Below are 14,804 nucleotides of genomic sequence, written 5' to 3' on the forward strand. Positions count from 1 at the left end.
ATGTCTCTAAGTTATGTTAAAAGAAAAGCATACTTTCCAAATTTAACCCCACAGCCTGTGAAAATTTGCTACCATGAAGAGAATCTATACACTTAATTTTCCTTGGGGAACAGACTGATTCTGGCCCCAAGCCTGGGCTCCATGGCAACCACAGACACTGTAACACTGCCACAGTCCCACTCCCTCCTCTGCTGGCTCTGTCTCTCCAGCCCATGCTCTGAGTCACTCCAACAGGCTAAGGCAGCAGAAGAACATTCACTTTTTCCAACTGGGGTCCTTTTTTCTGTCTTTGTGCACTGAAATGGCAACTCAAACCCCCAAGAGGGCAGGAATGCACAGGGAGGAAGGCCAGGACACAACATGCTGCAGTCAGGGAACCTGCAGCCTGTGTATGGGATTCCAACCATCTGAAATGACTTTTTGGGCCCCTCCTTTGTCCTGCAGTGATGAGTCATCAGGTTGGATGAAATAGCCTGGTTTATGAGGAGAGTTACAGCAAATGGCCTTGGGAACCCCTGCTTCAAAGGATATGTTCAAAACTTGTTCTCCTGGCTTATATGCTCAGTCTACATGAAAATAAAATCATTGTCTACAAGAGGAACACACTTTGGACACATACAGAGAAAGGATTTGGAATCCCAGCATTCAATGGTAGTAAGAAATATTACTTTCTTATTAAAGTTAGCATAGATTCTGAAACACCAGAAATATACTTAGGAACCTTAAATCTCAAACCCAACCAAACTCTCACCCCTCTCTCCAAAAAAACCCATCAAAAAATCAACAGAAAAGGCTAAACAGGATTATCTGGATTGGAAATTAACCATTTGCTAAATATTCATTTAAATGCTAATTTTATCATTTTTCTGTGTGCCAGTTTATATACATTCAATAAACCAAAATAAAACCCCGAAAACTATAGATGTACTGTAATGCTGTCTCTCATTCACTAGGTCCAGATCAGATCACTGGAAGGCTTTCTTTACCTTGACATAAGAAAGATTAAAAAGAAGGCCCTTATCATAGAAAGAATAGGTGGGAAAAGACCATTGAGATCATGAAGTCCAACTGTTAGCCCTGCCAAGGCCACCGCTAAACCATGTCTGTAAGTGCCACATGCACACATCTTAAATACTTCCAGGGATGGAGGCTCCATCACTCTCCAGGCAGCCTGTTCCAATGCTTGACAGCTGGTTTTGCTGACAAAAGTTTTGCTAATATCCAATCTAAACCTTTCCTAGTGGAAATGGAGGCTGTTTCCTCTTCTCCTATCACTTTTTCCTTGGGATAGGAGACCAATCTCCACCTGTCTACAGCCTTCTTTCAGGTAGCTGTGGAGAGTGATTAGGTCTCCCTTGAGAAATTAATGTATGAGCAGCCACAGAACATTAGGGAACAGGATGTTTCTATATTGCTTCCTAATCTGTACCAGTAATAACAAAAATAATGTTTCACATGGTCTTGGTTTTGTCTGGAATAGAGTGAATGTTCTTGCTCGTAGCTGGTGCAGGGCTGTGTTTTGGATTCAGAGTGAGTGCACTGTTGATAACACTCTGGTGTTTCAGTGGTTGCTCACTGTGCTCTCTCTAAGTCAAGGACTCCTCTGTGCCCCGTGCCAGCCAGGAGGTGCAGGAGGAGCTGGGAGGGAGCGTGGCCAGGACAGCTGAGCTGAGCTGGCCCCAGGGACACTGCAAACCATGGCTGCTGTGCCCAGCATGGGCTGGGGGAGCTGCCTGGGAGGGGCTGAGCTGCTGGAGGGAGCAATTGCACTGTGCAGCACTTGTTCTTCTGGGGGTCACTCCCCTCTCTCATTTTCATTACAATTATTATTATTATCATCATATTTTATTTTGTTTCAAATTATTAAACTGTTCTTATCTTGTGAGGTTTACACTTTCCAATTCTCCTCCCCATCAGTAGGCAATTGGGGTGGGGAAATTAATCACAGCATAAGTATTTACTCTTACTTATTTGAATTTCATGGTACTATAGTAACATAACCAAATCAAACTAAACCCATCACTCAGTGTTTTCCTTGCTGTTACCTCAGTTTAGTTTTGTTATAGCTTTTGGAAAATTTGCTGTGAATTCCAGAAAAGCAGCTTCTCCAGAGCACACCTGGTCAGCAGCTGCACTGGAAATTGAAGAGGACAAGGCCATGTGCTGAATGCTGAGGGTTGTTTTGGACACTGCTAAGAGAACAGCACTGTCCAAGTGTACAAACAAGCAGCCTGCCATGCAGCAGGGAGGGAGGGATGAACTATGGGATATTGCACAAAATTCCAGATTGTATCTGGTAACTCAATCACTGAGCTTTACAAAAAGGCAAAAAAAACCAAATTACAAAATTGGTTTGATTTTGAACAGAGAGAAGGAGATTGTGAAACAGTGCTAGTGATTCTCTGACATTACCTGGCTACAAAGTCAGAACCAGATGGACCATCCACATAATTTCTTCTGTTAGCATTCAAGCTGTGAGCAGAAGCTGCATCTTTTGCAGGTTCAGCTGCCAGGAAGAAAAAGTTTAAGTTTTATAGTTTGGTATTCAGTTAAATTACATAGTAGAAAAGCTGTCCAAAATAATCTGAAATAATGATTTTCAAAGATTTAAAGAATTTGCATTGATTCCATGATTTTTCTCAAGATCTATCTGAAAGGTGCATTTTTAAATTTGAGAATTGCTGATGGAAGATGGTGCCTTTGCACTTGGTACAAAATGAAATTTTACAATTAGCTCTCTATTCACTTTGCCCAGATTTATGATTCTTTCTCTTGATATCTTCTCAGCAACACAAGCTCTTCAGGCTAAATTCTGTTCTTGGTTTCTTATTATATTTGTAATTCTTGCATGGGCATAAATGGATTCAAGGCTTGTTTAGGTCAGGAAAATTTGCAAGTGATTATACCACAACAATTTAAATGAGTTTTAATGAGTTTTTGGTAACAGACAACAAAATATAATTATGATTTATGAGATGAGATGAAGATTTACAATGGAGAAAGAGAACTCCTTTCCTTCTTTAAGGGGGTTGTACACTGCCAAATCCTGTTAACTAAAATATTCACTGCATCTGTGAACACAATGGCAATCTGTACACATACATATCAAAACATGCATATTAAGGCCAATCCATAACATAATTACCTTGGGGATGCACAACAACACGGGGTTGTACAAATGATGGCTTCACCACTTCAAACCACCAGAACAATTCTGCCATGAACACCATGTAATTGCTCTACATGAAATAAAAAAAACATGGAGAGAAATTGATGTTAGAACACAAGCCTGCAAGTAAATAGATTAAGCAGCATTTGGGAGATGACTCTATGTTTCAGCCAGTTTACAATCTCAATTTATTTTACCATCTCCACTGTTTTTTTAGAAATAGAGACCAGTACAACTGATCTGAAGCACCAATACATAACTTGACCAGATTGCAACCAATTGGGTTGAAATGTTTCATAACAAGCATATGCTCATGCCTGATGTCTTGCAGGGAGGGCAGAGAGGAGCAGGATGGGTGGAAAAAAATGCCTGCCAAAGATCAGCCATTTCCACTAAAAAACAGCACTGAAAAGCCCATTGCAAGGGCAGATAACACTTTTTTCAGAGATTTTTAACACGAAAAAGTATGGTGGCCCTTTGTTTTAGATGTTAGAAACTGATTTTGGCTTTTGTGTTAAGTATGTGCATTTGTCATGCTTGTGAAGTTCTACCCAAATTTACAAGCCTTTAATGCAAAACAAAAAAACAGCAGCAGAGTTTCTTGACTGCAGGTTAGAAAAAGGTTTTAGCTCCAAAGGTTTATGCACTGCTGATGTTCACATTACACAGCTATGAAACACACAGTGTGGGAACCTCCAGATTAAACAGGAGTGCAAAAACAGATGAAAAGGAAAAAACAACTGGTGACAAACTGCATCAACAACAACAACAAAAATCAATAGAGGAAAGCCAGGCAGGAGCAGTTGTTTCTGCTGCAAGAACATATGAGGAGTGCAAAAAGCCCAGAAGGTTGTTGACTGTGGAGGCTAAAGAGTTCAGAAGCCAAAGCTTCTGCATCTTCAGTGCCACTTCATATCTAGAAATATCAGCTGAAGGAGATCAGCAAATATCCAGGTTTGAGCTGGCTCAAACAGGTGCACAGACTTTTGCCACCAGTCTTACAAAGTCTGAAGATGTAAACAATGCTTATACATTAAACTGGGAAGCTATAATTAAACAACTTTTTGATTCTAAGGGTTTCTTTCAAAAATTTGAAACAAAAATGTCATTCTGATGCAAAAACAAATCACAGGCATTAAGGGTAAGAAAGTAATTTTAAAATAAACAAAATATTTACTAAAAACCCTTTGATAATAAATGAGATAATTTAAATTCTGCATCAGTATATTTGAAAATATAATTTTGAGTATCTGTTTCACACTTTTGCTTCAGATTTCTTTTTCCTGAAGATTTCTAACATAGATAAGCCTATACTTCAGCAAAGGGATATTCAGACCAAAAGCTACTCCTACACTGTACTATATGGTGAAGGGATCAGGCAGATGTAGCATAGCTATTACACAGAAGTTATAAATAGAATAGGAAAAACCCCATTGCTGTTTATTCAGCTTGACAGAACTGAACGAGGAAAAGTGCATAGCAGAATCTTTTCCATTCAAGTTAATGTCAAGCATAGCATTTCAGTACCACACACAGATTTCATTAGGAAGCTTAGACCAAGAAAAAACCAGATGTACTTCTCAGACGAATATGATTTTTAATACTACAATTAAAATATTAATATTATAAATTTTCTCTGAATATCTTCCCCTTTCCCTTGCCTCTCCTTAAACTTTCATCTTTTTGACTTGATCTTTTAGTAAAAAATTAAATCATAAAATGTTTTAATTATAACTTTGTCCCCATCCAAAATAATATTGCATTTAGATACTCCAATTTCTCGTGTTTATGTTGAAATGCTGCATTTCAACAAATAATAGACACACAACAGTGTGATTATTTTATGAAGGACAGATATTCCTTCTGAGAATATCTTCTGTGCAGTGCTGAGCTGCAAGACAGTTTGCTTTTCTGAAGCCACCAAAGCAGTATTTTACTGAACTAAAAATGAAAGTGCTGCACAGCCCACTGAGAACAGAGGCTATTTAGATCTCTGATGGTGAGCCATCATGATGGAAATCACATTTTCTCACAGGTTATTTTTAGTCAGAACGATCGAAGGGAAAGACTGATGATCAGTGACAAATTTTTTTGGAAAAACTAGCAGTGGGTCTGTAGTAATGTTGCTATTCAGAATTCAAAAGAATGTAGATATGATTTCCATAGGTTTCTCCCTTGATTATGGTGACAGAAATTCTAACAGCTTGCCATATGATTATCACATGCACTTACACACAACAATATTTTAACAGTAATAAAAACTAAGGAAGCTCTGAGCAGTCCAGGCTGGCTCAAGCCCCCTGAACAGCAGATGGCAGACTTGCAGCTTCAGAGATCATTGTTAGCTAAACATTCTCATTTAATTTAATTTCATTTAATCTCATTTATTTTCAAATACTTCAAATAAATTATACCCTCCTAACACCTCACCTATAGGTTTTAGATCTGCATATTTAGAGAATAACCACAATATCATACATACAAATGATACATGTAATTTGTCACCAGGCTTGCATCCACTAAAATTGGGTGTGAGAGCAGCCTTAGAAACTTTTAGAATTTTTTTCAAAATGAACATAAAATACACCATTAAATTTTTACCATGATGCACATGAAAATCTCTGTTCAGTGGGCCAGGAAAGGTCACATGCAGTGTAAATCTACAGCTTTTTTTGTTATACAAGTGCAAACATAAATGCTTCAAGACTGCAGAAAACTGGAGTGTCACAAAGTGTCTTGAGAAGGCCAGACTACAGCTGTGTATGATCCAAGCACTACGAGTTTGTCCTCTGTCCTGCCACAGGCTAATAAATGCCACAACAAGTCAGTTTTCAAATCCACTTGCCTTGTTTCGGAGCAGAACTGAGAGGGAAGAGCGGCCGATTAACATCAGTGAAAGCAAACCACGCTGCTTCCCTTTAAATAATGAGTCAGGAACATTTGGTCCCTCTCAGGGAGAAACTGCCTCAAAAAACTGTTCCCTAGGTGAATCTTACTTTTAATTCCTGATCCTCAATCGTTTTAACCCAGCCAGATGGGAAGGAAATGGCTGAACTGACTCCCACCATACATAATAAGTGCCTCGCCAAGCAGAGCCAGCTGCTCTCCCAGGTCCTTAAGGGGTTCCAGTTGCCAGTTCAGGCTTAGGTGAGCAGCCTGGCTGGCAGTGGGAGGGAAAGCTGTGCAACATGTGTGGACATTGTGCAGCCCTGAATTTCTAGGATTTATCTATGCAATATACTTGAACACTATTTTTCACATCTCTGGTGCTGATTACAGCCTCTGCTTATGTTATTTACAAATAAACATCATCAATATTACATCAGAAAGTAAAAGTATTCAAAACTGCTCAAGTGCAATAAATATTTTTTAATATAAATCACAGAATGACTAGGTTGGAAGAGATCTTCAAGATAATCAATACTTCAGATATCATATACTCCAGTTCAGCAGTGGGAAAAGAAAAGAAGTTCTGGATCTGAATCAAAAAGGATTTGACAGGGCAAATGTTTTTTCTGCCACTCTGGTTAGTAATCAGGTGCAAAAATAAGGTTATTCTATATGCCTAGTTGTGATTCTGCAAAGTTTGGAGTCTGGCCCACATCTAGGTCAGAGGAACGCCCTTTCAGCCAAGACACAGCAATCATCTCTCACATTTGCGTCATTTCACATTCTGAACGCTTTCATTCCAACAAATATGCCTTCTGCATGAGCTTGGGTGAGCAGACTCTCCAGACCTCAGCACAGAGCAGCCAGAGAAGACAGACTCAAGATTTCTATTATTTCTGCTTGTTAAATATGCAGGGAGGATTCAGAAAACATTGTGATTATTTTTATGTAATCACTCTCGACTTCTGTTTGTCTGTCTCAAAGGATAACAACCAAGAACCAGTATGGTCCTCTCTTGGTGCCTCAAGCATCCATGGAATGTATTGAAATATTTTTTTCTTTAATATCAGTAGCCCTGCCTTAGTAAACATCTTATGAAGAACTTTACAAATGCATTTTTCTAAGAGGAGAAGAAATGGGCAATAAGGAGCAACAAAACTTTCTGCTTCCTTTGATAATGACACATTAAAGCTGTCTAGAAATCCAGACAAAGCTTATTTCTCCTCTGTGCTAAACCAGAACTAAGCCAACAGTTTCATCTGCTGGGAAATCTCAGAGCCTCTATCAAAGACTTAGGATGCTTAAGTGAAGTCACTGTGTTTCTGTGCATTTTGATGGAAAAACTGAAATCAGGCAGTATCACCTTGGTCAAGTGCTGCACTAAATTTCGGCATCATATCCTGTCTCTAACCTCCCTTGATTTAATGTACCAGGACAGTGCAGGGTGCCCTGGGAAGAATGTAAGATATGCAGTTTGTGCTGGATCACTTAAGAACAGGTTCTGCTCTCTTCCTTCTCAAGAACCAGCAGCAAGCCAGGATACCTACTGTAATTTCTAGGACCACACAAGGCACAGCACTGTACTTCCAAAAACTCTGCTGTGATTTTTTTCTTGAGGCTTTTTCCAGTAAGATATCAGCAGTTGGTATTTTTTACTTTTTCTGTCACCACTAGGAATGTAAGAGGTTTGTAAGCCAAAAGCACAGTGGCACCTACTGTGCAATATGAGCCACTCTGAAAACAGACAGGAATTTCTACTTATTAACAAACACACATCTCAACAAATCCTAAGACTTCATACTATGTACATTTTGTAGGCTGACATGAGTAGCTTCCACAAACCAGTGTAACTCAATCTGCAATATTTAAAATATTCATTCACAATACAAGGTTTTTTTTTAGTGACAATAAAATTCATTGGAGAATAAACATTTTTTTAAAATTTACTCTACTCAGATGCACTGGAAAACTTAGGAGGAACTCCTTTAACAATGAATTTATTTTTCAAGCAAATTAATTCTTAACACTGGAAAAACAGAATTTACTAGCTGAAGTTTCCATGCCAAGTTTTAGAAGAAAAACATGGCAGGCTTGCTTTGTAGCATTTACATCTAAATAAGCATCCATGCCACAACAACTTGTAAAAACATGATCACAAAAGGGCTCTCTCAGATCTAGAAATACTCTAACTCTTTGAAAGAACTCTAAATCCTGCCTAAAATCAGTGTTCAGAAATAGCAAAATCACTAAGTTCAAAGTGTAAAGTCTGATGCATTGGGATATTGACAAAATATTTACTATAGTTTGTTTTTTTGTAATTGAAATTTCCTAGTCCATACTGGTTTGAGAAATAATTCAAGGCATTACTATAAAAAAGCTATGACTAATTGTCATGAATCAAAACAAGAATAATTAATTGCATTTATCCCATGTATCTGTGAGCAGTGAGAAACCATGAAGATGCAGTGAAAGAGTCCTGCTGGAGCCCCCTGAGCGTGGCTGTAGGACAGGAGTGCAGCCAAGGCAGACTGCAATGCAGCAGAGGTAGATCCCTGCATGTGAAATTTAACAGCACCAAAAGCTGCCTGAAAGCACTCACTGCACAACTCTGCATACACAAAATAAACCAGCAACAGCTAAGGAGTCTAGACTTCGGTCCCTTACTCACCCTGGCAGCTCATGACTTATTTGGAAAGGATTGGGTTCAACCCTACAGGAGACAACAAAGCTGTATGCAAGCTCTGGCCTCTGTGACTCTGCTTGTGAGATTGCTAGAAAATCATAAAAGCAGTGAAATGACCCAGATATTTAGAAACCAATTACATCCCATCTGCAATGGATATGCTGACTTCAGAAAAATAATATTTCATTCCCTAAAGGCAAGCCAACAAGAATCTTAAGCAATTGAAGTGTGTTTTATATAGAAGAAAGTCTTGGTGAAACATAATAATGAAAAGTTAAAATTACAATTAGGCAAGAAATCGTTCAGTTGCTCCTTTTCTTTCTGCACAGGCTTAAAGAATTACAGAATAATGTTTTATTTTCCTCTTTCTAAAAGAGCAAAATCTTAGATTGATGGAATACACTTAATTGCTTATTCAAACAACTGTATTTGTTGGAATTGTGTTGCTGCTTGTATTTGGGGCATCAAGCCATTGGTTGTTCAAAAATTTAACTCAGAAATTTACACTTTTACAAAAGTAAAAGAACTTTAAGATTAAAACCCAAGAAATGGTGTATACAGAAATGAGTAAGAACAGTGAGTAATAATTCCATAAACAAGTCCTTAATATTTCCACCCTTTGTTAAGGCCTTGATGCATTGAAACTAATGCAGATCACTATTACATATCAACAGAAATATTGCAGATTACAGACTTCAACTATTAATTAATAGGAAAAAAGATAAAGTGGGAAATAGTTTTGCACAAAATCAAAGTTCTTACACATCCTTTTTAAAAAATACTTTGAAATTACTAGGAAAACATAATGGCCAAAAGAAGGTGGCTTTTCATTCTGCTGAAATTTGTGTCTTGCATGCTATGTCACAAGAGAAGTCATACAGCAGCAGACTATAAAAGACTGAACACATCACTAACAAAATAGTTCTGTGGATGTTGCTTGCATTTTTATTTAATTGTTTTATTTTTACCTTTATTGAAGAAGCTGCATAGAGCATATCCTCAAGACTGAAATGGCAACACTGGTTGAGGTATTCCTGACAAAATTCTTGAATCAGCTGTAGATTATACAGGCTGTCAGCCAAAGACATTGTATCTTTCAAACAAATATCTAAAATGGAAGAAAATAAGCAAAGATTAGATACAACTCCAAATTTCCAAAAATTGCTTTTTGGCTTTTACTGATTCAGGAGCATTTACTGGATAATTTCAGACATAATTTCTACCCCACCCCTCCCCACCAGAGACTTTTATTTTTCTAATTCAGAAATGAAAGAAATTATTAATTTACATTTTATCTTTGCATTTCTAAATATTTAGATATTTTTGTAAAAATTATTTTTGTTTTTCAATGTTGAGAAGTTAATTTGTTTCCCTTTTGCCTTTTGTGAAAATGTAAGTTATTCTCTCACCCCAACTATTCCCATGTAATGAAAAAATACATCTAATCACTAATATATTTTTTTTATAATTAGGTTTTCTATAGAGCAATGGCAGTAAGAAATAGACACAGTTTTGCATACATTTCTCTGTACATATTAGTTCTTTGTCTTTAGCAAGGACACATTTTAGCATCAATAAGCCTGAATCTTCACAAAAAACCAGCCTGGTCTTAGGTACTCGTGTTTGTGCATTGAGATGTTTGAGATGAGATTTTCCAAGGAGCTGAAGGCTGTTATATGAATTATCACTCTCTGAAAGTGCTATTTAAAGACAAAGAAGTGGTGGCTGTGAACAGACTTGTGTAGTTACACAGTATTCTCTGCAGATAGTCTCTGTTGTCTTTTTATAATTGCTTCTTGCAAAGGTAAGTAGCAATAATAAGTCCCATGAAAAAAAGACAGTCCTCAAAAAAAAGGACTGAAGAATTAATCATACTTCTAGAGCATGCATCAGATTTTATTGCCAAAGCAACAATGTATGACAGAACTCCACATAAGTTTTGAATTGTTAAGGATAAGAAGTTCCTTCATAAAAGAAATCTACTTTGATCCCAGCAGGATAAGGACTCCCACACTGAAGAAAATCAGACATAGTCCGTAATTCCAAATCCACAAATGATCAGTAGGAAAAAATGTTTGGCTAAACTGACTGAAATGAGATTAACGTGAAGTCATACATTTGAATCTAATAAAATTCTAATGTGATTCACTGACTGAAGGTGATATGGAGCAGGGAGTTATCAGGTATTAGCCAGCGTAGACATGTGTGCCTTTGGCATTATGCAGCTATGAAAAAAACAAACATGATGCTAAAACCTATCAGAAAATTCATTTCCAGCAGTGACAGAGGAGCACTAAACAAAGCAGGAATGGGATGTCTGGATTTTTCTGTACGATTATAACCCTCTACAGTCAAGATCAATAAACCCAAACTAGACAAGCTGCAGAGGAAGACTGTTGAGGGTAACAATGAGAATGGAAATCCACTTCAGCAAGGGAGACTGAAAAGGCTTGGTTCAGTAGCCTGGGCTAAAACAAGAGGGAGAAAACAAATCAAAAATGTGAACATCGGATTAGAAACTATTCAATCCAAAGAACACTGCTGCAGGAACAACAAAGGCACAGAAGACAGGTTACATAAAAACCAAGAATAGGTTGGTAAAAAACAAGAATGAAATTTAAAATCATATAAAAAAAAGGAACAGTGGGTAAGAAGAGTACAGATTTTCAACAGTTTGGCAGTTTTAAGATAGAACAAGATAAATTCAAGAAAGGGATTATATAATTTTGTACAATAGTCAACTTCTTGACTCAATGGGAGTCCTTTCTAGTTCTGTATTCCTTCAAGGAAACCTAGATTTGAAAGTGAAATGAAGACTTAATGAGAAGAATTTAGCTATTTCAGACAACAGAGAACCCTAAAATACTTTTTCTTTTTTGTTGATGCATTTTTAAGCATTTTTGCATATGTATTTTTATTACCCACCTTCTTCAGTTTCAGTACAGAACAAAATCTCAGTAAAATTCAACATGCATCAAAAACTGTATTACCTAAGTACAGGGAAGATGAGCAGAATCTTATTAAAGTGTTTCCAGTTGCTTTGTAGTACCTTTGAATTTACTTCTGAGACAATGACATGCACATTTCTATCTTTAGGGAAGATGATGTCAGGACACCTAACAAGAATATTAAAACTGAAGTTCCAAAGCTGACATGTGCCTTGCCCTGCTCAAAGGCAGATGCTGGGGGAAGGTGCTGGTCAGGCAAGGCACACAAGACCTTTCAGAGTGTCTCTGTTCTCAGCCATGCTGGAACAGGACAGAGGCACCAGGTGTTACCACAGACAATCCCACCCAAGTTCTAACTCTTCCCTAATCTCATATAATAGTATGCATTTGGCTGCAATATTTATGTAAATTGTAAGTTTATTTATCAAAATTCTCAAGCTGCAGAATAAAGGTGAATGAATGCATCATTGTGCCTTTCATCTTCAATGCCTCCTGTGCTGAAAGCTCCCTATAAAGTGGTTGTGAATATGAATTCCAGATTTCAGTCCTTAGCAAGCTCTAAACCCTTCTTCATATTCCTGAATTTCTCAGGATGTTTCTGTCTAAGTGTTCCCACGACATCAAAGGTATGATAGAAAGAACACAGGCAGAAAATGATGGGTGTTAGCTGCCAAGACATTCTACAGCTCTTGGTTGCCAAGAGGAAGGTATAACTTTACCAGGCTTCTGAGCAAAAGAATGGGATGAAGCTGCTCATCATCACAGACAATGCTATTATAGAACAGCATGACAGCAATACATTCTACACTATACATTTTTGGCTACTCTATAAATGATTCAGATAGGTCTCAGGTGAACTAAAAGCTCAGAATACAGAGCAACTATTTGCCATGCAGTGAAGCTATGCAGAGCCTAGCTCTAAACTCCTCTCAGTTTTATATCTGTAACTGCTCAGATGCACAAAAAGCACTTATGCAGCTTCAAGAATAAGAGTTTTGCAGGTAGTTTCAAGTATGTTTATTTTAGTGTGGCAATATAAAAGCAAGCACATCAGGGAAGGACATCTGGGCTCCTTTTATTTAAATATAAAAAGAAATAGGCTCAAAGTGTATATTAAACCCACCAAATTCAAATTATGCCTGCTGTATACTGCATTTAAGCACCTTCTTTCACGCAGTTCTCAAACACAAACATTTAAACTTTTATGGCCATGTATACAAGTTGAGAGACATGCCAGACATACCCTCCAGTTTAATGATATCTGGGCAGTAGAAGTGGATCAGGGCTGCCAGAGCACAGCCATCTGTACCATCCTTCAGCAGATTCTCCACCAATGGAATGCAGGGCAGCTGCTTCAGCAACGTTTGCTCCTTCCGGTAACGAGCCTACAATTTGAAATGGACACATTTAGAGAAACAAAGGCTCTGAAACATATGAAGAAACAGAGTCATATTGTAGGTTTTACACTGTTAGTGAAGAAGCAGCATTCAAGAAACAGCTGAATATTCTCAGTATTCTATTTCCTAAAACTATTCATGCCATGCTACATTTTGAACAGGATAATATAGGATCTAATATCTAACAATTATCTTAATATCCAAGAGGAAAGGAACAATGCTAACACTGAGTTTAGTCTTCAAAACTACCAAGTTTTGATGATCTCTCTATAGCACAGTAAACTAAATAACATTCTATGCCTTAATTAAAATTTAACAGTCATTATTATATGATCAAAAATTATCTGTGTGCAAAGATAGAGACAAGTCCTCAGCTACTGCAACTTCAGTTTACTGGCAAGTCACATGGCTCTGAAGTTAGCACACCTAAGTGTCTTGCCCAAAATCTTATTCATACAACTGACTCAATGACAAATTCAGAAAAAAGGAAATGTGCATTTGATCAACTCCATTTTTATTACTAGCACGTGTAAGCAGTCATAAACATAAAGAAATATTAATGGTCAATGGTTATGACCATGCAGTAATAAATGGAAATATTTAAAAAAAACCCAGTCAGCATATAAAGACATCCTTAGGTTAGGATGTCAATATAGCATTTATCTGCAGTGAATATATTTTCAATGGGTTGTGGGTGTTTTATGTGGTAAGAGAGGAGGGCTTACTGAAAAAATGGACTTAACATCATTCCTATTTTTTTTCACTTCTTCCTGGGAAAACAAATGGAGATGGAAGAAAGTGGTATAGCTTTTAATTTGTTAGTATTATTTACCAAAACCTTTTTAATACAGTAGTGAAGGGTTACTGCTGTACTCACACCACAGAACTACCTACGAGCAGCAGAGTGTTTCTGAGTTAATCTTATGCTATCTAAATGCACCTATACCCACTGAACTGCAAGTCTCCCTGCAGGGACTCTCAGAAGTCTTTGTGGAAATCACTCTTCCCAGCAAGGCTAAAACTGACTGTTCTTACCTCCTACTCTCCACCTTTTGGCTGTGCTGGAGCAATTACTGATGGGACTGTACCCAAACCATTGCTCCAGCTACAGCAACTCCCTCCTCCTGTGCAGTGAATGAGTGCATGAGCAGGGATGGAGGTTTTATGGAGGGGTAGGAATTGTTTAGGCCAACTGTGCATGCAAAAAGGTCTGTGGAACCACAGACTAACCCTGAGGGCTGTACTTACTGTCACTGGATTTCTGTCAAGGATCACGTGGCTTTATTTTAGTGAATGTCAGTGTCCCCTAACTGGCCTAAGAACTAAAAGCCTAATCTGGCAACAGCAGCCACATCAGTTCTAGAAAAATAAAGGGCTTGTGCTTGGCCCAGAGAATTTATACCTCAACCAATTAATATTTTAAAAACCCCCTGAGACTTACTTGTTACTTCATGCTTTTAGTGTAGTCGTATTTGTGTGCCAAATATGCTTTATAAAAATGAAAATCCCATTTTTGTGTGCTAGAGGAAACATTAACACCAAACAAAAATCATGTTCCTGTTATGCATTATGCATATTCTTTTCTTCATGTTCCTAATACTCCCTAGTATATATAATGAAATAGGTCAATTATAATTGCAGTGAAAGTTTAATCTCTCTCACTCTATGGCAACCCAGTGACCCACTATGATGAAAATGCTCTAAGTTTCAAATTCCAT

General features: G+C 37.7%; 1 protein-coding gene across 4 annotated transcripts in view; it reads right to left on the reverse strand.

Moving 5' to 3' along the window:
* CAMSAP2 (calmodulin regulated spectrin associated protein family member 2) overlaps nucleotides 1-14,804 on the reverse strand; it is an 80,149-nt gene that overhangs the window by 16,112 nt on the left and 49,233 nt on the right. For all 4 annotated transcript variants that reach the window (XM_066555276.1, XM_066555274.1, XM_066555277.1 and 1 more), the window contains 4 exons: nucleotides 12,933-13,074; nucleotides 9,710-9,849; nucleotides 3,146-3,239; nucleotides 2,413-2,506 (listed from right to left, as the gene is read on the reverse strand). In XM_066555276.1, coding sequence (XP_066411373.1) covers nucleotides 2,413-2,506; nucleotides 3,146-3,239; nucleotides 9,710-9,849; nucleotides 12,933-13,074 — 470 coding nt within the window. The remainder of the gene's footprint in view (nucleotides 1-2,412; nucleotides 2,507-3,145; nucleotides 3,240-9,709; nucleotides 9,850-12,932; nucleotides 13,075-14,804) is intronic.

This window comes from Molothrus aeneus, chromosome 9, assembly GCF_037042795.1.
Source record: "Molothrus aeneus isolate 106 chromosome 9, BPBGC_Maene_1.0, whole genome shotgun sequence".
Taxonomy (NCBI): Eukaryota; Metazoa; Chordata; class Aves; order Passeriformes; family Icteridae; genus Molothrus; species Molothrus aeneus.